The sequence below is a fragment of the Sebastes umbrosus genome, chromosome 20, assembly GCF_015220745.1.
Source record: "Sebastes umbrosus isolate fSebUmb1 chromosome 20, fSebUmb1.pri, whole genome shotgun sequence".
NCBI lineage: Eukaryota > Metazoa > Chordata > Actinopteri > Perciformes > Sebastidae > Sebastes > Sebastes umbrosus.
Genome location: NC_051288.1, coordinates 22962164 through 22985291, shown reverse-complemented (window position 1 = coordinate 22985291; position 23128 = coordinate 22962164). Strand labels below are relative to the sequence as shown.

The following is a 23128-nucleotide window of genomic DNA, read 5'->3' as shown; positions in this document are numbered from 1 at the left end:
AAACTGTCGTGGCTATTTTTCAAAGGGGTCCCTTGACCTCTGACCTCCAGATATGTGAATGAAAATGGGTTCTATGGGTACGAACGAGTCTCCCCTTTACAGACATGCCCACTTTATGATAATCACATGCAGTTCGGGGCAAGTCATAGTCAAGTCAGCACACTGACACACTGACAGCTGTTGTTGCCTGTTGGGCTGCAGTTTGCCATGTTATGATTTGAGCATATTGTTTTATTCTAAATGCAGTACCTGTGAGGGCTTCTGGACAATATCTGTCATTGTTTTGTGTTGTTAATTGATTTCCAATAATAAATATATGCATACATTTGCATAAAACAAGCATATTTGTCCACTCCCATGTTGATAAGAGTGTTAAATACATGACAAATCTCCCTTTAAGGTACGTTTTGAACAGATAAAAAATGTGCGATTAATTTGCGATCAATCGCGAGTAAATATTTTAATTGATTGACAGCCCTAATAAAAATGTTAATTTGCATACAAAGTGTAGAAATATATACAGAATGCAATGAAACACATGTAAGGGATAATGCACAGCGAGCCGGTCATTGTTGTGAAATAAACCCCGTCAGGCTTCACAACAATGACCCGCTAGCTGTACATTATCACGCTTATTAGACGACTACTTACTTAAGAAATTAATTATTTGACACAAAGACGGTCCACCAGAGTCCTAAATCAGAACTGCGCCCATAGCAACGGTTTGTTATACATAGCAACGGTCTGTTATACATAGCAACGGTCTGCTATAAAGAACTAAAAGCCCGTAGAACGCCGTGATTGACCAATCAGAATCGAGTATTCAACAAAGCTGTGTAATAAGTTAATATAAAAACCATGTTTAAAACCTCTTTGCCGATGTCTGCTGTCACACCGCTCCTTGCCAGTTTGTACCACGAGGTAATTACACATCATGTGTGTGGCTGGAGGTCAATCTATCAGTCGCAGCTCTGGAAAGCTAAATTTAAATTAAAAAATGAGAGAAAGTAAAATCAAAAAAAATTTCAGTACGTGTTCTAACATTCCTGTTGCTGTCTGATTACACAGCTCACAGCGCTGAGTAGCTGTTTCATTTCCGGTGCACTTTGCATGATGGGATAACTCCCTTTCTGTGAACTTAGCATGCACACTGACATCTCTGATTATATTCTAATTGGTCACTAAAGGATATGTACGATGGAACTTGGATGCCGTGAGGGAAAGAACATGGGCTGAAGTCACTCAGGGCAGGAAAACATATTTCACAACATGTTTCCATGCTTTATGATAAACAGATTTTATGCAAAGTGACTTTCCCAGAGTGATCAAAAGATCTTATAGAGCCTGTTTAAACTGGCTTTTAAAATGCATCTTGGAGAGCTCTACATTCAAGTGTAAACAACCACCAAGACACACATCGTGATCCGATCACTCAAACCACTAGCCGAGTCGGTCTGGGGCACATTTGACCACATATCTTTTGTAGTGTAAAGGCTAATTCATCCTGATGCGTGACAGTAAAGGACGTAACGGAAAAATACGTCACCAAAACCGCGGCTGTCCTTTTTCTCAGTTCCAGTTGGTTCTCAAATTGCCGGCTTTGTCCACACAAAATGAAAATTTAGAAAAGCCCGTAGAGGTAATTTACGAGTGCGTCAAACATCTTGGGTGATCTGGTTTGCCTGGAACACGGCAAGGAATCGTTTTGATTTCTTCTTTTAATTTCCGGCAGACTGCTTCCCACCGGTTTGCAAACTGAAATGATGTAGGTGTTTATTTGCATGTAGAGCGGGGAAGTGAGATGCGACCACAAGTGGTCTCTCGAGACGCATGTGGAGACGCATGCTAATGCAGGCGTGAACTGACGTACTTAGAGCTGTCCACTTGTGACTAGATCACCCAACATGCATGTTAATGCCAGGTGTAAACAGGGCCTATAGTGGACACTGCACTGCTTCTAAATGACCATGACGTTTCTCACTTCTCTTATAAGCCAGCGTGTTTTTTATATTTCACACCTTCAAACAATGTTTCCTCCTCAGAAATATAACTGTATAATTGCCTGTTAGGTTCAGGAGTTGCTGTAATTGAGCTTAAATGCCAACTCAAACTGACCTTCACATTTTACCTCAGCTTATAGCACCGTCTGGTTCTCACTTATGGTTCCCTTTGCTCTTTTCAGAACACATCAGATAGCTTAACAGGGCACTAAACTAAGCTCTTAAAGAAAGCCTGCTGCAGTTAAAGCTTGATTGGTCGTGGTTGTTGTGCCTGTGTGCCAGCTACATTGTCCCCAATGAAGTGTTTTTTCAAGCTCTTATGACGTAGTTATGTTAAAGGCATTTTTGTAAACGGAGCAGAACAGGGTGAAACAAAAACATATGACTGGTTGTCAATGTAGACGAGTTAAGACGAGTGAAGATATGAGAACTGTTTGAGCAAGGTTTGCTTTTCATTCCCTTTGTGGGCAAAGTTAAATCACAGTATAGGTGGAGAAAAACAATATTAAAGCTGTCACAGCAGCAGACAGACAAGGTGGGGTCTTCACTGACATCGCTTCACTGGAACGTTGACAAAAGTTGAGACCAGCTCATCTTTATTCGTAGCCCGTCACACAGCGACAAGCGTCGGATGTCAGTTTGTAGATTCGTGTCACCGGCTTGCATTGAAAATGACTTGCAGCCTGTTGCTGTGCTGCTCATATTGTGAACTCAGCAACAGCAGCAAAGGTTGCAAGGTGCATATTTCACAACGCAGACGAGTTAAGAAATCGGAGAGCTCTGTGAACGTGGTCGATGCTTTTCATTCCCTTTGTGGGTAAAAGTTAAATGCCAACAGGCTGAGAAAAAAAAAAAATCTTATTAAAGCTGTCACAGCAGCAGAAAGACAAGGTGGGGTTTTCACTGACATCTCTCCCTCTGCCAACTGGCTTCCACATCACTCCATCCATACAGCTGCTGGAGGCGACAAGCATCACATTGACAGCTCTGTGACAGTTCAGTCCTCCCATGCGGCAGCGTGTTGTTTAAGATGGAAACATTGGCAAAGTGGATAAAAACAGATACTCTTTACTCAGGTCTCTGTCACTCTTTACTCAGGTCTCTGTCACTCGTAAGACAACTTCTCTGCATCTACGGAGATCCTGCATCTCATCAACAGATGTTAAACTTTGTTTTCTCTCAGCTGAGCTGCGTGTGAGTTTCCATGCTCACATTTGACATACAATAACACAACAGCCAGAGAATTGGCAAAGCAATGATAGTAACTAAAATATCCTGTAAACAAGCTTAGTAATAGTGTTTCAACTCAAACCTGATTTCTTTTTAGCTATAGAGGGTATGATTTCAATTGTTTTCATATTTATTCTCATTATTATCTACCCATGATCTTCCTCTTTGTCAGAGTTTTGGTTCATTTTGTAAAAAGAAATTTAATGAAATCTTAAGTAAAGAGGTAAAAATGAAACACCAAAGTACGGTTTACATTTTGTACTACCTTGTCATTTGCAAGTGCCTTCATCATTTCAAGTGTTAATTGTAAAAAAAAAAAAGAAAGAAATGTTATATAATAACATTATATAAATAATGAAATAATGATAGGGCTCTCTGAGTAAGCTGCAGCTCTAACCCTCTATTAAGATCAATCCCAAAATAGCACTAATGAAAATATTAACACTATGGCAGCTAAAAAAAGAGCTTAGCGCTCTGAGAGCTCCTAGTGGGAAGACAAACGGTGTCAAGAGGCTCGAAGAAGCCAGCAGAAAGAAAACAAAAACAATAAAAACACAATATGAATAAAAAGTGTGTAAAGCAGTGATTAGATCAGTGCAAATACAAGCTCCACGCCTGTTCACGGATGAAAACATCATGCATAATTGAGTATTTTTTGATGGCATGTGAGTTTTTTTTGCAGGTTGGGGCAGGACGCTCAGTGCAGCGCAGGCATACCAGAGAGCGCTTCTTCAATCCACCAGCTCTCAAACTCTGACGCGCCACCGCACAGATTGCAACACACACCCGCTGAATGTACACGGCAACGCGCACACTCTGTGCCTCTCAGCAACCTGAGCCAACCCCGCAGAAACATGCACATGCTGTACTTTCTCTCCGGCCTCTCTGGCACAGCTGACGTGTAAGAGCAGCGGTATGATTCCTATGAGCCGTAGAACTGTGCAGAATACACACACACACATTCACACACATGTTGCAGTGCAAGCCCAAAACAAACGCACAGAACAGAACAGAACAGAACACCAGCCCAAAAACACATGAGAGGAAAAAGACTTACAGTGCTGACCTGATGATGCAGTGGGACTGTAAAATATGCATGGTAAAGGAGTGCTGTTAGTTGAAGTTGCAGATGTAGATGAGTAGCTGCTACACAGCCCTCATGCATGGACTTAGTCTCCGTCTGTCTCACTCTCTTACACCCTGATGTCTCTACCAGTTGTGCTATGTTTAGCCGGCCGACCCACTCAAATACACTCTGCCTCTCCCTCCCTCTTCCTCTAATCTGTGGGACTTTCTTGCTCTGCCTCTAGCACCACCCAGTCTAACCTGATTGGAGGACGGCCAGCGTCTCCACCTGTGACTTTGACAGCGACTGGAGAGCGTCTAACATGTAATTGACAGACTGTCAGGTAACTGAGCGCTCTCATGAGACAGGACTATTTTAAGACAGCAGGTTTCATTAAAGGCTAAAGTGGCACGTGTGAGAGAAATAGTGATCAACACCAAACAGAGAGAGTTGCATCTCCTTACAGATTATTCCCCTTATGTCTGCAATTAAATTATAGGGTTGGTGTTATTCTATATGTTACTTGTAGTCAATAAATCCCATGAAAATTATCAAATGTGTTTGCTGCTGAAGACTTAATTAAATAAATTAAAAAACAAGTCACAAATATAAAGTTTAATTTTTTAAAAAGGCTCAGTAATTTCCTAAAACAGCTGATCTAGTGTATATTTTAGCAAACGTCACTCAAACAGGAGGAATTAGTGTGTTTGTTGGGGACTATTTTCAGCTGTGGATTAACACATTTAGAGCTCTGGTGAGTATTTGTGGCAGCAGGGCTGTGTATGTGGGATTGAGGCAAAATAAGCTACAGTGTTCATGCTAATGAAAGAAAACATGTCACACAGTGCAACAATGGAGCTCTATGGCACAGAGGAATAAGATATACATACACACACAATACTTGTTTTGGTCTATTTTTCTTCATGGGATTTGTTGACAATAAGAAAAATATGGAATATTGCTTATAATTTGAAAGATATGTTCACCCACATTACAAGAAAATACATCAACAAAAACCCCCCAAACAAAACACTTCCCTCTAGTGGTGTTTGGAATTTCACTTATGGTGTTCAAAACATTGAAAATGTAACTCTTAATCTTAGTCTCTTTATTATATATATAAATATAAATTATATTATATTCTTAATAGTCTCTATAATCTCATCACTTGTCACTTTATCTAGTGTATGTGTGTGTATATATATACTACTTCTCTATACATACTGCATTCCTGTCTACACATCTGTATATATACACTTTTAGTACTTCTCATTATTATGTAGTACATTCCTGTTTACACCTCTGAATATATATTTTTCGTACTGCTCCGAAGCTCATGCAATAAACAGCTAGAACAATACAAAGACACTAGTCCAGAGAATTATATCCATAACAGCGTCTGAATGAGGCCCCCTGTCCTATGTTTGGGTGCCACAGTAGCCTATTGTTCAGCATGCATGCTACATGTCTACAGCTGGGTCTGTCCCGTCCTATGCATCCAGCGCTAATGGACACTTTGTTCCCTCATGTATCCCGCCACTGTCTAAATTACAGACTGAGCCAGACGGGGGTATAGCATGCCACTAAGTGAAAGCAAGACAACTCCCTCTGTCCAAATACACAAGTTTACAGCTCCCCACACACATAACCAATAATAAACACGTAGCTAAATCCTCAAATATATACAGCCCGCTACATCCGGTACAATAAAAAATTTAAAAAAGACTATACGGCCCAAATGACTACGTGTGGCCTGTATTTAGTGGCTGTTAGTTCACATCAATCTACATTTTGTGTACATTTTGCTTCTGTTCTATACTTTTTTAAAATATTTCCAAACCATATGCATACTGTTAAAGTGATAGTTTAAGTGTTTTGAAGTGGGATTGTGTGAGATACTTATCCTACTTACAGTAGATGATGGTAGACACGCCCCCAGTTTGGAGAAAAAGACAGGAGTACCGGCATGGGAGCAAAGCAAAACGTATTTTAGCCACCTAAAAGAAGGCCCACCTAATAAAATCAATATCAGTTTAAGTGTACGATATATTTAAAATATTTTCTCCGCCTTACCTGGCCGTGAGATAGCTATACAGTCTATGTTTCCGACGGGGAACTGCCTATGCTCTCGCCAAAGCCACCAGACTCCATTGACAAAAACAGTAATTTTAGCCCGCTGAACACAGGAGTTGCTGGTCTACCGCTGCCTCGATCGGTTAGTTTGTTCGTGTTATTGTGTGACTTTCGGTTAGTTCGGATTCACCAAAGTCACACAATAACACAAACAAACTAACCGATCAAGGCAGCGGTAGACCAGCAACTCCTGTATTCTGCAAAGTAAAATTACAGTTTTTTTTCAATGGAGTCTGGTGGCTCTGAAGATAACAGCTTCAGTTCCCTGGCTGTCTCACGGCAAGGTAAAGCAGCAAAAATATTCTAAATATAGCGTACACTTAAACTGATATTGATTCTTTTAGGTGTCTAAAAATATGTTTTTTACATTGCTTTGCTTCCGTGTGGTAACTCCTGTTTGTTTTTCCAAACTGGGGGCGTGCTGACTGTCATCTACTGTAGCTAGTAATCTGACTATGGATAAAAACCTCATACAACTACACTTCAAAACACCCAAACTATACCTTTAAGTGATTCATTAAAAACAAACTGAACAACCATTATGTTATTTATAAAAATAACAAAAATAGGATTCATTTTCAAAAAGACTTCACATTAACGTACAAATGTGGCTGCACATTTTAAACAAATTCTTTCTCATTTTGACATTTTGCAAATGACATGAATCACAATAGGCAAATATATTCAAACGGTGGACTTTTTAAACATGTGACGTTTAATTTGGATTTGATTAAAAGGGAAAAATTCAGCAGGGTTATCTTGCCTTTAAATCCACCTGCTTGGTGTGATGAGGCAAAACAAACGGTGTGTAGATTAACTATCAGTCATCTGCAGCAGGTGCATCTGAATCTATAGCAGCTTATTTGCATATTGTGATTTACAGGTTTACCAGCGAACACCTCCAGTCAAATCGCAAACAAAACACTCATCATGCTGCACCGATATTATTCCAGCTTGTCCTCTGAATGATGACATTTCATAATCCGCTCCCGGTAGTAATAGAGTAGCTTTAAAGGGACTATTTGTAAGATTCAGAAATGCTGCTTAACAGCGACAGCTGTGGCATTGAAATCAACGAAAGTCAGCGTCGCGCTTGCTCGCTCTACATAAACATGAACGAGCATCGCTCAAAACAGTGAGGCGACACACGTCAGCTAAAACCACAATATCACTCTATATTTCAGCTGCTTGGCAGTAATGTTAGCTGACCAGACGAAGGTCTCTCCATGAATCAATGCTGATCCTAGTGTTGGCTTTTCCTGCTCAGCGCAGGCTTCAGCAGCCGGGCTACTCAACGAGTTACGTTATCGCCTCCCGACCGCAGCCGGCAGCCGAAGACACCGGCACCCGGTCGGTAACGAGACGATAACGTAACTCGTTGAGGAGCCCCGTCACTTCACAAGACACGGAAAACCTCTGTTGGTCTGGAGGAGCTATAGCATTTATTTCTGCACAAACGTCCACTCTACATTCACTAGATATTCTCAGAGCTAAACTAATTCTTCTGCAGTGTGGAGTGAGCGCGCGTTCACGTCTAGAGGTGGAGCGAGACAGCGAGACAGCGAGGACGCGCGCTGTCTGAGTGAAGGAGAGCAGGCAGCAGAGACGAGGCTCCGGCCACAAACGAGCGCGCATATGCGAACGCGCATGTGTGCCGACCCGCTACATTTATACGCTTAAAAAGTTACAAACAGTCCCTTTAAATGAACAAAAAAAACCTCAATGTACTGGATCAGTGATTCACGCAGCCATATGAGATTATCAGTATCATCCATTCACAGTTATTATCCACCTGAAATCATTTGGTTTAAATTTATGACTCAAACACAAATGCCCACCTTCCTCCATTTTCAATCAGAAATCACTTCTTTCAGTTTTTAACCTTCAAAACCAACAGTTTTTAAACATTCTCTAGTACGAATCAAAGGAACAATACTCGAGGAAGCGTTACTCTGATAGCAGAGTAACACTGACTGACACAATCCTGCTGCTTCTCTCTCAAATCAGTGGAATTTGCCAGTTGAATTTAGTTTTTTTTAACCACAACAGATCACCACGGTAACTAAAGCTGCAGTGATCTGAGGCCGGTGATGATGAGGTTAATATTTCAGGATCAGTTTCATCGCCCGAAACATTTTCAAATATTTAGAACACACGTTATGCAATCTAAGACACCGCTGACTCACGTTACTCTGTCTATGCCAGCAGGTTTATGTATATACTTATCACATACTTTATCGACACACCCATACACTGAATACAGCACGTACTGTTTTAATCACACACAAGACAATGTACTCAGAACATTCCTCTGGGCGCTCTCAGTGTCATCTAGAACATCTCTCCCCATTCATTGTCTATGGAGCAGCTCTACACTTTAAACCCTATATAGTTTTATCACTCTACTTTTTGGATTTGGGAGAGTTGTTCATGTTTACTAATATTTTTTTAACTGCCTTAGACCATAGGAATAACATGTATGAATTTTGAAAGTGGGCGTAGTTCCCCTTTAATGACATCCTCTGTGTTTCAAAGCCTTACTTAGTATTCAAATCTCAAACGAACGCTCAGAGGAACCAGCGATGTAATAAAATCCATAGCAAGAGCCTGAATAACAATGCCTTTAACCCGCCATGCATGACAGGACAGGACATCCTCATGTCCACGGGAAGGACGAGCTGAAGCTTGTTTACTTTTTCACACACACACATTGTGCTGTGTTGCATGGCAGGAGAACCAATCTGATCACAGAGATTCAGAGGCTGTGTGTAGATATTAAAGGCAGTAAGGAAGAAAACAAAAGGAGGCCTGACTTTTATATCACAGGAAGTAAAGAAAACAACAAAATGTACCTTAAAGGGAGATTTGTCAGGTATTTAATACTCTTATCAAGATGTGAGTGGGCAAATATGCTGCTTTATGTAAATGTATGTATATATTTATTATTGGAAATCAATTAACAACACAAAACAATGACAGATATTGTCCAGAAACCCTCACAGGTACTGCATTTAGCATAAAGAAATATGCTCAAATCATAACATGGCAAACTGCAGCCCAACAGGCAACAACAGCTGTCAGTGTGTCAGTGTGCTGACTTGACTATGACTTGACCCAAACTGCATGGGATTATCATAAAGTGGGCATGTCTGTAAAGGGGAGACTCGTGGGTAAAAATTTGGCATACGTTTGGAGCGTTATTTAGCCTCCTTCATGATGAGCTAGTATGACATGGTTGGTACCAATGGATTCCTTAGGTTTTGTAGTTTCATTTGATGCCAGTATCTTCACTCTATCTCGCTACAACCTAAAAAGATGCGTTAATGCGTTAAAGAAATTAGAGGCGTTAAAACAAATTAGTGTTAACGTGTTATTATCGCATTAACTTTGACAGCTCTGTCCCTATTTGCCTCTATATGTGTGAGTACATGTTTGGTAGATTGACGCTCCTCCCTCTGGATGCACGGATAGCTTTGAATGTGCTCCCTGTCACAGATACTGCAGAGTTAGTATCACCCATCACGTGGTGTTTACAGCTCAGTGAAACAGGTCCTACTTGTGGTGAATAAGAGATCCTGAGGAGCACTGATACCCCCCTCTAACATGTTTAAAAAAGAAAATGGGAACATTAAAAACAAATTCCGTCTCATTTGCTAAGTAATTAAATCATTAGACTCGCTGTCGCCAGAGGAAAAATTGAGCCAACTATTAACTGCGTGCTGAGATCTGGTCCCATGCGTGTTCAACTGGAGGCTGCAGTGGGTAAAAACCTCTTGATGCACATCAACAACAAAGATTCCTGGATATACACATACACACGACTATGGTGCAAGCCTTTGCCACTGTTAATGCAACACACTGCAAGCAGCCTTGCATCAGCTGTGGTGACATGTTAGGAGAAGTGATGCAAGCTGCGACTACGTATCTACGCTTGAACTAAATCCAGCGTGACATACGCTGTACAACAATTCATGCATCTTAATGAGAGCCATGGAGAATATGAGCTGAAGTAGCGTCGAACTTTCTGGTTTCAGCGGCTCAGAAACCGGAATGTTTGATTGACAGAAAACTGTGCACATATCAAACACAATCTTCAATCCATAAGTACAGGTGTTCTGTTCTCTGCCTGCATGTTGGTAAGTATAGCATCACTTCAAAGAGCCGGTGCAGTACAAAACAAAAGGGTGACAACATACAGAGGGGAGGGGCAGAGATTTAATCAAATCCACCGTCATCCCGGACACATCGCTGACATCTACTCCACTGAGCAACGGCTCCAGTCTGAAGCCCAGAGAGCTTTAATTCATTGTGCTTTTAATTACCCGTGAGGTGCAAAGCGCTGCAGCCACCGCTCGGTAACAAAAGCAGCGAATACTTGCACCCAAACATATCAGGTATAAAAAAGAAAGGCCGATGTACAGACTCCTACATCCATGACTGCACCAACTGTCCCCGTCCTGCAGCGGCGGAGCTGTTAATCTCCTGACAGGTGTTCATGTTAGCTGAGGAATCTATGCAGGCTCCGCCGGATTGACTTTCTTAACACCAGCTTGTAATACAGCAACATGGAGACACAGTGGAGCTGTGCTGCATTCTGGGCAGCCGGATAGTCTCCCCACATGGCACTGATAATGCCGACTCATATTGATATCATTACATACATTTAAATTTCATCACAGAGACATATTTTAGAGTGAAAACATTTGGGCTAGTGGTGCCTTCAGGTGCTCCTCTTATCCACTGACTTCTTAGTCTGAAAGGGGTAAATAAATACAACATGTTGTAAACAGAAGTGCTTTGTTTTTAACAAAATAAACATCCTAAAAGGTTAATTTTTGACTGCATTAATGGCCATACATACAAAAAGAGATATTTGTGAGAGCAATATAAATAAGCTGTTGGCAAAATACTGCTTTCAGTGTTTCCTTCTTCAACTTATCAGCATGAAATCTGAAAAGCTTCTATGATCTTCCTACACATCTGACCCACATTAAGTGACAAGTTATCTGCATTACAACTTTAGTTCTTCCCAGATAGAGAGATTACCTTTTATAATTTAAAGGTTATCTTCGGTAGTTTTCAACTTTGACCCTATTTTCCCATGTTTTTGTGTGTAAGTGACTAATGGGGGCAATAACTTTTGAAAGTGGTCCAGTATTGAGGGAGAACGCTGCAGCCAGCAGCCACTAAATGGGCTGTAATGTAACCACTCGGGGCAACTCCTAACCGCCAATGTACGTCCAGTAAAAGTGCTTGTTTTTACCACTGACAGGCTCAGATTGTAATCATAAGTGTCTGACAACATTATGGAAAGGACCCTTCAGAGAAAAAAACAAAACAACCATGTTCATTCACATAATTTGAGGTCCGAGGTCAACGGACCTTGAAAATGGCCATGCCAGTTTTTCCTCGCCAAAATTTGGCCTAAATTTGGAGCGATATCTAACCTCCTTCCCGACATGCAAGTATGACATGGTTGGTACCAATGGATTCCTTAGGTTTTTGTAGTTTCATATGATGCCAGTATCTTCAGTATAAAACTTAAACTGAGCCCGCAACAGAATCAGAATGACAGAACAGCGTCCGGCCGTTGGATTTTTAAGAGGTTAATTAAAAAGTATTGCACAACATAATACTACGATATTCATGTGTATCGATATTTTCTTACACCCCTACTAGAAGGTGGAGTTAAAACACTGCAGACCACTGATTGGTCAGAGAGAATCGTGACACAAACTCACCTATCACCTGCACAGAAATGCTGTTTTTAAATAGCCAAGCTGCCGTCAATAGCAAATTGCAAAACTAAACCGTATACTACGCCAGGAACACTATGTACACTACACGGTTGCTGTTAAAATGACTCAGTGAGTGTCCCTTTGAAGATGACGTCACGGCAGCTTCAGGCGCGATCAGCTGAGAATTTTTTACCTTTCACTTGATCCGGTCTGTTTGTTATGAGTACAGAAAGCGTAGCTTAGTGTTATCTAAAAGATTTTCAATGTCATGGTTGATAATTAAGCTGATTTTGACAATGTGGATGCAAAATCAGATTGCAGAATGAGGCTTCCTCGAGCGAACGGACAGACCACGGATCAAGCGGAAGGTAAAGAAAAATGTGTTATTTCTCTGCAGGGTCCTTTCCGTAATGTTGTCAGACACTTATATTAACAATCTGAGCCTGTCAGTGGCAAAAACAAGCACTTTTAGTGGACGTACATTGACTTGTTTAGCGGCTGCAATGTAATGTAACTTAATACTGGACCAATTACAAGAATTGTTGTCCCCATTAGTCACTTAGACACAAAAACATGGGTTGAAAAGTAGTGAAGTTACCCTTTAAAGGAAGAACAGTCCCATAAAACTATCATAAAATATTGTAAATACACTAAACTCCGTCTCAAAGCCAAAGCAGATTGATATTGACAGATAACGCTTTCCTTTAGCCCGAGGCCTCTTCCACACGGAGGCCCCTTCCTCTAGCAGGCTCCATTCCACTAATATTATGTTTTCATTTATGAGAAGGGGCTTAAACAGTGCTGTGTTTGTTTGTGTTCGGGCCGGCCTGACTGGTTCTGCTTCTCAAGAAATGAAGGAGCGAGGGGGGAGGAGCGTTGGGGTCAGATGTAGCTTTAAGCCTAGTTCTCTGAAAAACAATTCAGACGAGAGGAAGAGAGTGGCGGCGAGGAAAAAAGGGGGCCGCTTTGTTGTTTAGCATGTCTGGAAAAAATGATCCGGAGGACGTAAGAACGGGGAGAACCATGAGAAAGATTTAGACGATAAAAGAGAGACTTGAAAAATAAAGATTCCGTTTGGGATGTCCTCAGAAGACCTCCTCCATACGTAACACCATTACACAATAACAGAAGGCCATGCCTGCTTCATTTCAGGGACGTGTTTACATCCGCAAAGACAAAGTAAAGGACGAGTTCTTGAGGCAACGGTTCTGTGTGACGTACACTACTTCTAACATTACACAGACCAACGTGAAACAATAGCCAAGCAATATGGAGAAAAGAAAGCCTTTTGAATAAGTGGAGGTTTTGCTTTGGAAACATCACAGTGTTTGTGTATAAAAACAGACTCACCGTTTCTCTTCTCCCTCTGATGGGTTAGGGTCCTGCTCCTTGGGCACGTGTTCCATTCACCTTAATTCCATCCAGCAGCCAATCATGAGAGACTGAGGCAAGCCCCACCCTCGAATGCACACTTGTCATTCGCTGGTCGGGAGGGGTCCGTCAGTGAAACATGACAGGGTCCTGTCCCTGGGTGTTTTTTCGGGAGGATGGGTTGGGGGGGGGGGAGGGGGAGAGGGAGTCTCCAGGGGGGATTGAAGTGAGGTTGGTGCGGTGTGGCTCGATGTGAAACGGCAAGCTATGGGGGAAGATGTTGGGGGGGTCAGTGGGAAGGGCTCCGGAGACCGGGGTGAGTCGGGGCTGGAGGTGGATGTCAGTCTGAGGGATTCGGAGGGTGGAGCGGGATCCAATCTGGAAGAGAGCAAAGGACACAGTCTGATTACACAGAGCTGAAACCGTTAGTTTATCGGCAGTTTATCATGCACAAGTGCCAAAAAAAATCAGATTCTGACTTTTCAAATGTGAATATTTGCTGGTTTTCTTAGTCCTCTATTATAGTAAATTGAATATCTTTGGGTGTTGGACCATTGGGGCAGACAAAGTGGCAGTGGGAAATTCTGATGAGCAGTTTTCACGATTAATTAATTGTGAAAATAATCACAATTTCGTCACGCGTTTATCAAGATCTGGTCAATAAAGCGTAACCCAGGATGAAAGACATGAAAGCAAACTTTACCCTAAGGAGAATCGTAGAAATGTTCAGAATCCCAATAAGACATCTGCACATTGATCTACCTGTCCACCTGCCCACACACATCCTCTCAGCCTTTGCAAGGCGCATCAGATTCCCCCTCTCGTGACTGGACCACCGAGAGACCAGAGAGATCACCGCCACCGCCACCGCCACCGCCACCGCTCTCTGTGCTCAGCGTCTCCTCTCCTCATTCCTCTGTGTGTGTGCGAATGAAGACATTCACGTCACAATTGCAGGCCCTCTCCCTCTAAAGGGAGCAGTTTTGAGGCTTAAGTGACCCCCGCATGTTCACCGCCTCTCCAGCAGGGAACCAGCTGCAAGCCTGCGCAGCCTCCGGAGGCTTCTGTTCAGTCCATTATGACAGAACGATCAGATCTCAATCGGATATCTCAATGTGGACACTGGAGACACGTAATAATACCAGGTGTAAATGTAATCAGGTTAAATCAGATCTAGATACAATCTGGATACGAGACACATTGTAACGCGATGTGTAAAACGGGGTCTGAGATGGAGAGTTCTGTCTAGAGCTGAGACCTCAACCTCGGCAGTACCAGCAATTTAAAAAACACAACCCAAATAAATCCAAATGTGAGGCTTATAACACATGACGTGTTTGGATACAGACAACTGGGTCAGGAAGAGAAAACATGTCCTTGTGCAGCCGGCAGCCGAGGGATTCCTCCGAGTCACACACCGAGTTAAAACTGGATACAGCGGGCCCGGAGGTCAGAGGGGAAGCTCCGTCACCTTCAACTGCTGCGGCTACAACTGGATAGTTCCTGGAAAACTTGTTAAGGAATGTCACCTCTGGCTCGGGGTTAAGTAGCTTTAAGATGAGCAGCTGAATGTATGTGTGTGTGTGTGTACTCAGAGGGTCTTGATCCATTAGCCCCTGCCTCCCTCCTCTGTTGTCAAAGGAAGGCTTTATTCTTTCCTCCGCTAATCCCTGGTTCAATGCCTTTTCTAATCCGGAACAGTGGGATACAGGGCATGAGAATGTCCTTAGACATGACTGATATTATTATTGCTTTTACTGCTAATAGAGAGATTACAGGCCACATTCAAAACAACCTTCATCTGCAGGCAAAGGACTTGTTTAGGAGTCATATTATAGCAGAGGGCGTCCGATTCACACCCCTAAACCTTCTGTGTGATGCTGATGGAAGCTCCGGAAATAATAATAATAATTTAAATCAAATTGAACAGCTGTAAATATATAAAAAAAAAAAAGCAGATTATAAGATTGTCAGGTGGCGGTGAGATGTTGACTTTGAATTTTTAATGCTGAAACAATTAATCAATTAGTGGTTTGACAGAAAGGTAATGAACAACATTAATAATCTAGTTTTTTTTTAAGCAATTTATCAAGCAAAAGTGCAAAACATTAGTTGCTGAGTATGTTTTTTTCTGTCTTTCTATGTTTCATATCTTTATAATTTTAATAAATGTGGGGAAAAAAAAGAAGCTAATTTACAATGTCACCTTGCTCAAGTATTTTTTTGCGTGTTATTTTCTGTTAAATAATCAACAGGTTAATTAATAATTCAAATTAGGGCTGTCAAAGTTAACGCGATAACAATTTGTTTTAATGCCACTAATTTCTCTAACGCAGTAACGCAACGTTCAATATGGATCTCTCTGAGGTTGTAGCGGACTCAGTTTTACAACTAGAGTGAAGATACCGGCATCATATGAAACTAGAAAAGCTTTTGGCGAGGAAAAACTGTCATGTCCATTTTCAAAGGTGTCCCTTGACCTCTGACCTCAAGATATGTGAATGAAAATGGGTTCTATGGGTACCCACGAGTCCCCCCTTTACAGACATGCCCACTTTATGATAATCACATGCAGTTTGGGGCAAGTCATAGTCAAGTCAGCACACTGACACACTGACAGCTGTTGTTGTTAATTGATTTACAATAATAAATATATACATACATTTGCATAAAACAAACATATTTGCCCACTCCCATGTTGAGAAGAGTATTAAATACTTGACAAATCTCCCTTTAAGGTACATTTTGAGCATTAAAAAAATGTGCGATTAATTACGATTAACTATGGACAATCATCATAATTAAAATAACTGTTACTTGCAGCCCTACTATAAAATACACTTTATTGATTTGGCCCATTTTTCGCACAGGGCTCCTTTTGATTCATAAAAGAAACTGAACACATATCTGAGATATTGAAAAGTAATTGAAAAGAAAAAGTCCATTAGTTCATAGCAGCAGTGACTTTAATGCACTTGCTAAACACCGTCTTTTAGAGTCTTTAATCTATTGAATAAACACATTCTGTGTCATTGCAGAATTACTGAATCTATAAGTGTAAACACACGCAGATCTTAAGTACACACTCCAGCTTTATGAATTGCTGCAACCTTCGCAGCGTTGAAAAGCGTTGAATAGACCCATAAACGCCAGAACGTATTTATTTATTTTTGACGCATCGAGCGGTCGAGATAGGAAACGTAGCTCCCTCTGCCACACGAAGGGACACCAAGGACGAAGTGAAGTTTTATGATGATGTGACATGAGGGGATGATGTGGAGGTGAACTCTCTCAAACTATTGTTAAACACCTTTTCAGTCTCGAGGTAAAGGAGCTGCGTTGTATTAGAAAGAAATGGTGCATGTTGTAACATTACATCTCAAACATTACATAAACAGCTTCGCAACAACCTTCTACCCATTTATTATGTTTCTATTGAGCAAAACCTTAACCAAGAACCATATTCACACACATGTACGGTACACAAACAAACCAAGCAGTGACACTCTCCACCCCAGCAGGACTAACGGTGGAGGGATGGTAAATAGGACAGTAATGATGACATAGACCCAGAGGCTTTCCACTAATGGAGTGTGCTTTATTGGAGGCCTTCTCTCTATCACATCAACTGTTGCTACGAGTGGCCTCAGAGCTGTTGTTGTGTTAGCAGCACAAACAATTAGTTGTTTATCCCACTGGGATGGAGAGGACAGATGAGAAAGAGGGCCCATTGTTTGATGAGCAACTGAAACTAAGTCGAAGTACCAGCAAAATAAATGAACAAATGTCCCACCTCATTTGAAAAAAACAAAACTGTAGCTGTAAGAGTTACACGTTCTGGCATATTAAAAAGAAGCTGACATCAGCAACAGGTGTCGACGGCGTCACGGCACTAAATCAGGGCTGGGCGATATGGCCAAAATCTTCTATCCCGTTATAGGTCATTTCATATCTTGATATACATATCAGGATATAGCATGGTTTCTGGTAATTCAATACATAAATAGTGAAATAACCAAATGGTAAAACCTATTTTTGTCATTTAATTAAAAACTTTAGTGCAAAGTGATCAGATTTTCGGAGAAATCTGAGTTACTATGTGCTTGTTCTAATTCATTTTAGACAACGTAATTGTGTATCACGATATCTCAATATGTTTTCATCACGATATGATTCCATTGAAAGACGATAAATTATCCTATTGAATTATCGCCTGGTCAGACATTAAATCCAGCTTGTATTGCATAAGTAATAAGCAATATGACAACGTGATTAACATACTATTATGTTTGTTTATAGACGGAATAACGAAACCACTAGTGTCTGACAGGCCGCGAGCCGAGGCCGACAACATGAAGGAGATCACATTCCAGTAGAGTTGGGTGGGGGAAGAGGCGCATGACGTATGTTGTGTTTGTTTATTAGAAAGTTCACGTGTAGTTTGGGGTGACGAGACGAGACATGACGGAGTGAAACTGCGCCAATATGGCAACATTTTGGATTTGAAGCAGACGAAAGAGGCAAGTCGAAAAAACATAGACGAGGCAACGTGTGAACGCTGGTGCCGCTTCACTCTCTGCTTCTTTTTCCTATTTAGTGTTGATTGGCGGATGGCAAAGCAGCCACCAAGTGGACTGGAGTCCCGACACTCCCATTCATGTAAATGTAAATCAGATTGTATTGTACACAGCACACTCTGTGTCTAATCTCTGCATATAACTGAGCGGCTACTATATAGCGCTCAGGGAGCAGTTTGGAGGGTCGATGCCTTGCTAGTACCTAGTAAACTCGTACCTCCCCAGCAACCAGTCCACACTCCGTACTTAGTCCGCGCAGGGATTTGAACCGGCGACCCTCTGGTTCCCAAAGTGCTCTTATCATATTCCACTCGGAAGCGGCTGCTGAGTCAAGTGCGACACCTATTGGTAAAATGTGGTAAAGCGGTCCGGTATTTGGCTTAATATCAAACGGGTTGGAACATTTGTACACCGGCCCAGCTCTAGCTGTTCAGCGAGAAAACCATCCTTTATGACCCGAGGGGTTCATCTCTTCCGTAAATCCAGGAATGGCCCAGAGGTGTGGTCTTGACAGACTCAGGTGGCGCCTAAATTTCTAAAACAATGTCAAACGGAAATTTTTCCTCCTAACCTTTTGTGCAAGGAAACATAAACTTCAACAATTACCGCAGCTATTGTGCAAAAACTGTTTTGGACATATTTGTGGAGAGCTTCAAGCCTCTTGGTGGGAGTTTCCCATGAGTCCAGTTTGCTGACCTCTGAGGTCCGCAGCTGTCAACTTCTATGGAGCTCACATAGTGTTGGTTGTGTACCGGTTCTTTACAGCATTTAGAAGGACCAGACGTGCTGTGAAGTTCCTATTCCACTCGTAAAGCAGAAGCTAGCAAGGTATGATAATTAGCTTTCGCTACATATATAACATATCATTAAGGTGTTTCTAGAAAACTAATAGTAGTGCGATAAATCTTTGAAAAAAAAAAAATCTCCCCCCCTCTCTGCAGGCCATGTATATACAGTAGTTGCTCTCTCTGCTACTGTGTCCTTGTATGTACTCATTCGCCTCTGCTCCCACCCGGCAAGTTATGCTTATATTTATACCCCATATATCCGAGGTCAGGCCATGAAAATACAGTTTGTCAAGAGGTCTGGGGCGGAAAAGAGTACATAGCATACCCGAGCTGTGGAAAGACAGCGTGAAAGAGCGGAGATAAGGAGGCAAAGTGAGAAAGAAAGAGAGCGATAAAGTGAGATTGAGATAATATATACAGTATTTTGAGGAGGAGGCAAAGTTGACGAAAGGTAAAGAAAAGACTTGATTTAGGTCACTGTTGGAATTGAGACAAAATAAACCCACTTATCAGAGCGAGAAGACGAATAACAGGAAAAGAACAGGGCGTATCAAAAGGCAGATTTAGGGCGTTCAGCTGGTTTTTAGCACATATGTACATCCAGAGATAAACGTCTGGGATCGCACACGTTCGCTATCAGCTACGGATTCAATACACAACCATTTATGGTCCCTGCACGTCAATGAGCTATAAAATATGAATATGCAGCGTATCATGCTGTGATTGTATCAGGAAACAAATCATGTGGAATAACAAGCAATTCCTACATTTTAAATACGTGATGAATGGGTCTAGTGGAACGTGTGACCTTCCAGTGACAACCAAGATACTTTAAAACTCCGGCAACGGCACCGAAATACATTTATTATGAAATGTTTTGATGCAACTAGGAGATTTGGGCTGGAGTAAGGCTTTAACAGCACCGTAGCCAAGGTATGACTCACATAATGTAGTGCGTGTGCATATAGACAGACACTATTAAAAGGGACGGTTAAGCCCCAAATCAAAAATACATATTTTTCCTCTCATCTGTAGCGCTATTTATCAATCTAGATTGTTTTGGTGCGAGTTGCAAAGTGTTGGAGATATCGGCCGTAGAGATGTCTGCCTTCTCTCCAATATAATGGAACTAAAGGGCTGGACAATATATCGATTTTATATTGATATCAAGACATGAGACTAGATATTGTCTTTGATTTTGGATATGGTAATATGGCATAAGTGTATTCTTTTCCTGGTTTTAAAGGCGTGAAAGCACCAATTTGAATTGTAATTCCTGTTCATTTCTAAGATCTTTCACTAAGTTGCTGGTGTACCATTAATTATTTTAATAATAAATAACAATTCAGTGAATTTAATCTATGCATTTATTTGTTATATTTAGTTTTACAGTTAGGAAAGCGATGTTTAAGTGAAGCCTGATGTTGCCTTACCCATAAAAGAATGATCCCAGTCACTTCCACAAAGTGACGCAAAAAGTTGGATCGGTGCATCCCTAGTAGGAACTATTTTCTTTCTACCAAACTACACCCACCAACCGTGCAGAAGGAAGCATGCATCTACTCATGGACGAGAGGCTCGCGATAGCACAAGATGTAAACGTTAACGTTGGCGTCCTCCTCGGCTCAGGTGAGCTAGCAGTCACAAGCACGAGCCTCTCATTCACGAACAGATGCACGCTTCCTTCTGCACGGTGATACGGTTGATGGGTGCATTTCCTTACACAGAAAACAGTTCCGACATGAAACTGCTCACAACGAGGTCTGTGGATTATCTCGAGTCACCGAGTCATGATTTCTGGAAAGAGACGTTGCTGTTGAGTTTTTCAAATGTATTTTTTTTCTTTGAGCAGCACAAGCCGAGTGTCATCTAGTTCCGTTATGTTGGAGAGAAGGCAGACATCTCTACCGCCGACATCTCCAACACTCAGTAACTCACACCAAAACAATCTCAACTGATAAACAGCACTACAGGTAAGAGGGTGAACTGTCCCTTGAAGTTAAACATCTCAGGACTTGAAGAGTTTGCTTGTATCAACTTGAACAAACTCACACATATGGGTACAGACACAGAGGGATGTAGACGCTAATAGTAGAGCACAGATTCAGTACTCCTGATGCACAACACAACATCTGAAAAGTTGCATTTACTGTGCATAAATCAAATTAGGGCGTTGCGATCAAATGTTGACTTGAAAGTTTGACATTTTCTGTGAAAATAAATTACATGCAAGTTCCCAGGTTTCTTTTTTTTACAATAACATTCCCATTGTAGAGCACACACACACACACACACACACACACACACACACACATACACGCGCTACAACTCACATGTCTCAGACGCATGCACCTTGATTCTCTTCCCTTCCAGTACAGCTTCCAAATTTTAATTGGGCCTGCAAAAACCTGCATTTTCCCCTCCAGGAAAAAAAAGGGTTCACCTTTAATTGCAGGCTCTGAAATACAGCCTTTAAAATGTATCAAAAGAATAACTAGTGAATGCACGTTGATGCCCGGAGAAGCTCAGAGTTAATTAAACATGACCTGCTCTCTCTCTCCTCTGTTCCAGGCCAAAGAGATCGATGTCCCTCTGTTCTTCAGAAAGTGGGGAGAAAAAAAAAAAAGAAGAAGTGGGTGAATTCTTCAGTACAAAGCGGGCCAGTGTGAAACGTAGTTCTACACCGGCAATAAAATCAGTCAAGGCCGTTTGGGATGCGTTTTGATGGAGAGATATCAATTGAAAGTGTTATTAAAGAAACGGGGCACTGTAACAATATTTAGGAATTATGTTTCCAGTCAATTAAGTTGATGAAACGGAGATGCTTTGATAGTTTGCTAGCTGTGTAGTGCTGACACCATTAGCAGAGTACGGGGGAATAAAGAGCATCTCTGAAGGGCATGTTTTCTTCGCTCTTTGTTTGGTAGAAGGACTAAAGTAACTACATAGAAAACAACTTATTTCGTTTATTAAAATAGCTGCTTGTTTCAAGGATGTGACATAGTTGGCATATTTGCAGCCTTGGATGCGTGCTGCATAAGATCACAAGGTTTGGAAGGACTTGTGTTTCCTGCACTTCCTCTCTCTCCAACAGATAAAAGAGTCCATAAGTCTCTACTCCCATTCACACATACAACAAATACACACATAAAAAGGCATCAACATGGCCTACATACAACTCGTCATCGTTTCTGTTTTAACTCCATCAGTACGTTTTGAGATGCTCAGCCGGCCTACAGGTGAGAGAAGTGGGCTCCTGCCTGCAAGGTTGCCGTTCGATCCCCAGAGCAGCAACATACATCTGGCTGTAGAAACAACATTCACCCCCCCGGACCTCATTACCACCACTGAGGTCTCTTGAGCAATGACGCTCAGAAGCCAACACATCAGACTCTTGTACTGAGCAGCTTGGAGGCATAGACTTTATATAAAGATGGACAACATGACAGCTCCACAAGAGTGAAGCCAAATCATGTTGATCGCCCCCTGGTGGCTGGCTGCAGTATCGGTCATAAAGCCCTCAATTTATTTCACGTAGTTCTTATCACGCTGACGTACGTTCTTTTTTTCTGATAAGCCTGATTTAGGGAAATATAATGATATAATATTGATATTGTGATATGAGGCTAAATATCGTCTTCGATTATGGATATCGTAATATGGCATAAGTGTTGTCATTTTCCTGGTTTTAAAGGCTGCATTATTTTTCTGAACTTACCAAACTGTTCTATTATTTGTCTTTATCCACTTAGTCATTATATCCACATTACTGATGATTATTTATCAAAAATATCACTGTGTAAATATTTCGTAAAAGCACCAATAGTCAACCCTACAATATCGTTGTAGTACTGATATTGAGGTATTTGGTCAAAAATATCACAATATTTGTTTTTCTCCACATCACCCGGCCTGAGTTTGGTTTTAATTAGTTATTTGATGCTATAAAAAAAGGGGGTTTGACATCATGATTGACAGCTGTGATTGACAGCTGTGATTGACAGCTGCTCTGAGAGCGGAGCCAGATGCTCGGGAATTGCACTTAGAGTAAAAACGTCGAGAGGAGATTTAACTTTAACTTTCCATAACCGTGATTGTCTGTTTCAAACGTAAAGATCTTTATATACAGTCTATGGTTCATTTAGTCACTTACATCAACATCTCCACTGACAGTTACGTAGGTTAGCCAGCGCTGTCGGACTGCCGTGTACGTTCATATCTGCAC

The 23128-nt window shown here is 41.4% G+C and overlaps 1 protein-coding gene across 9 annotated transcripts in view; it reads right to left on the bottom strand.

Moving 5' to 3' along the window:
- The window catches only part of thrab (thyroid hormone receptor alpha b), a 282111-nt gene that overhangs the window by 33257 nt on the left and 225726 nt on the right, over positions 1–23128 (bottom strand). For 5 of the 9 annotated variants that reach the window (XM_037755729.1, XM_037755730.1, XM_037755731.1 and 2 more), the window contains one exon: positions 13518–13916. In XM_037755729.1, coding sequence (XP_037611657.1) covers positions 13518–13573 — 56 coding nt within the window. In that variant the 5' untranslated portion in view covers positions 13574–13916. Of the gene's footprint in view, positions 1–4287; positions 4641–13517; positions 13917–23128 lie in introns of those variants that run through there. The other 4 variants (XM_037755734.1, XM_037755736.1, XM_037755735.1 and 1 more) reach the window with 2 other exon arrangements.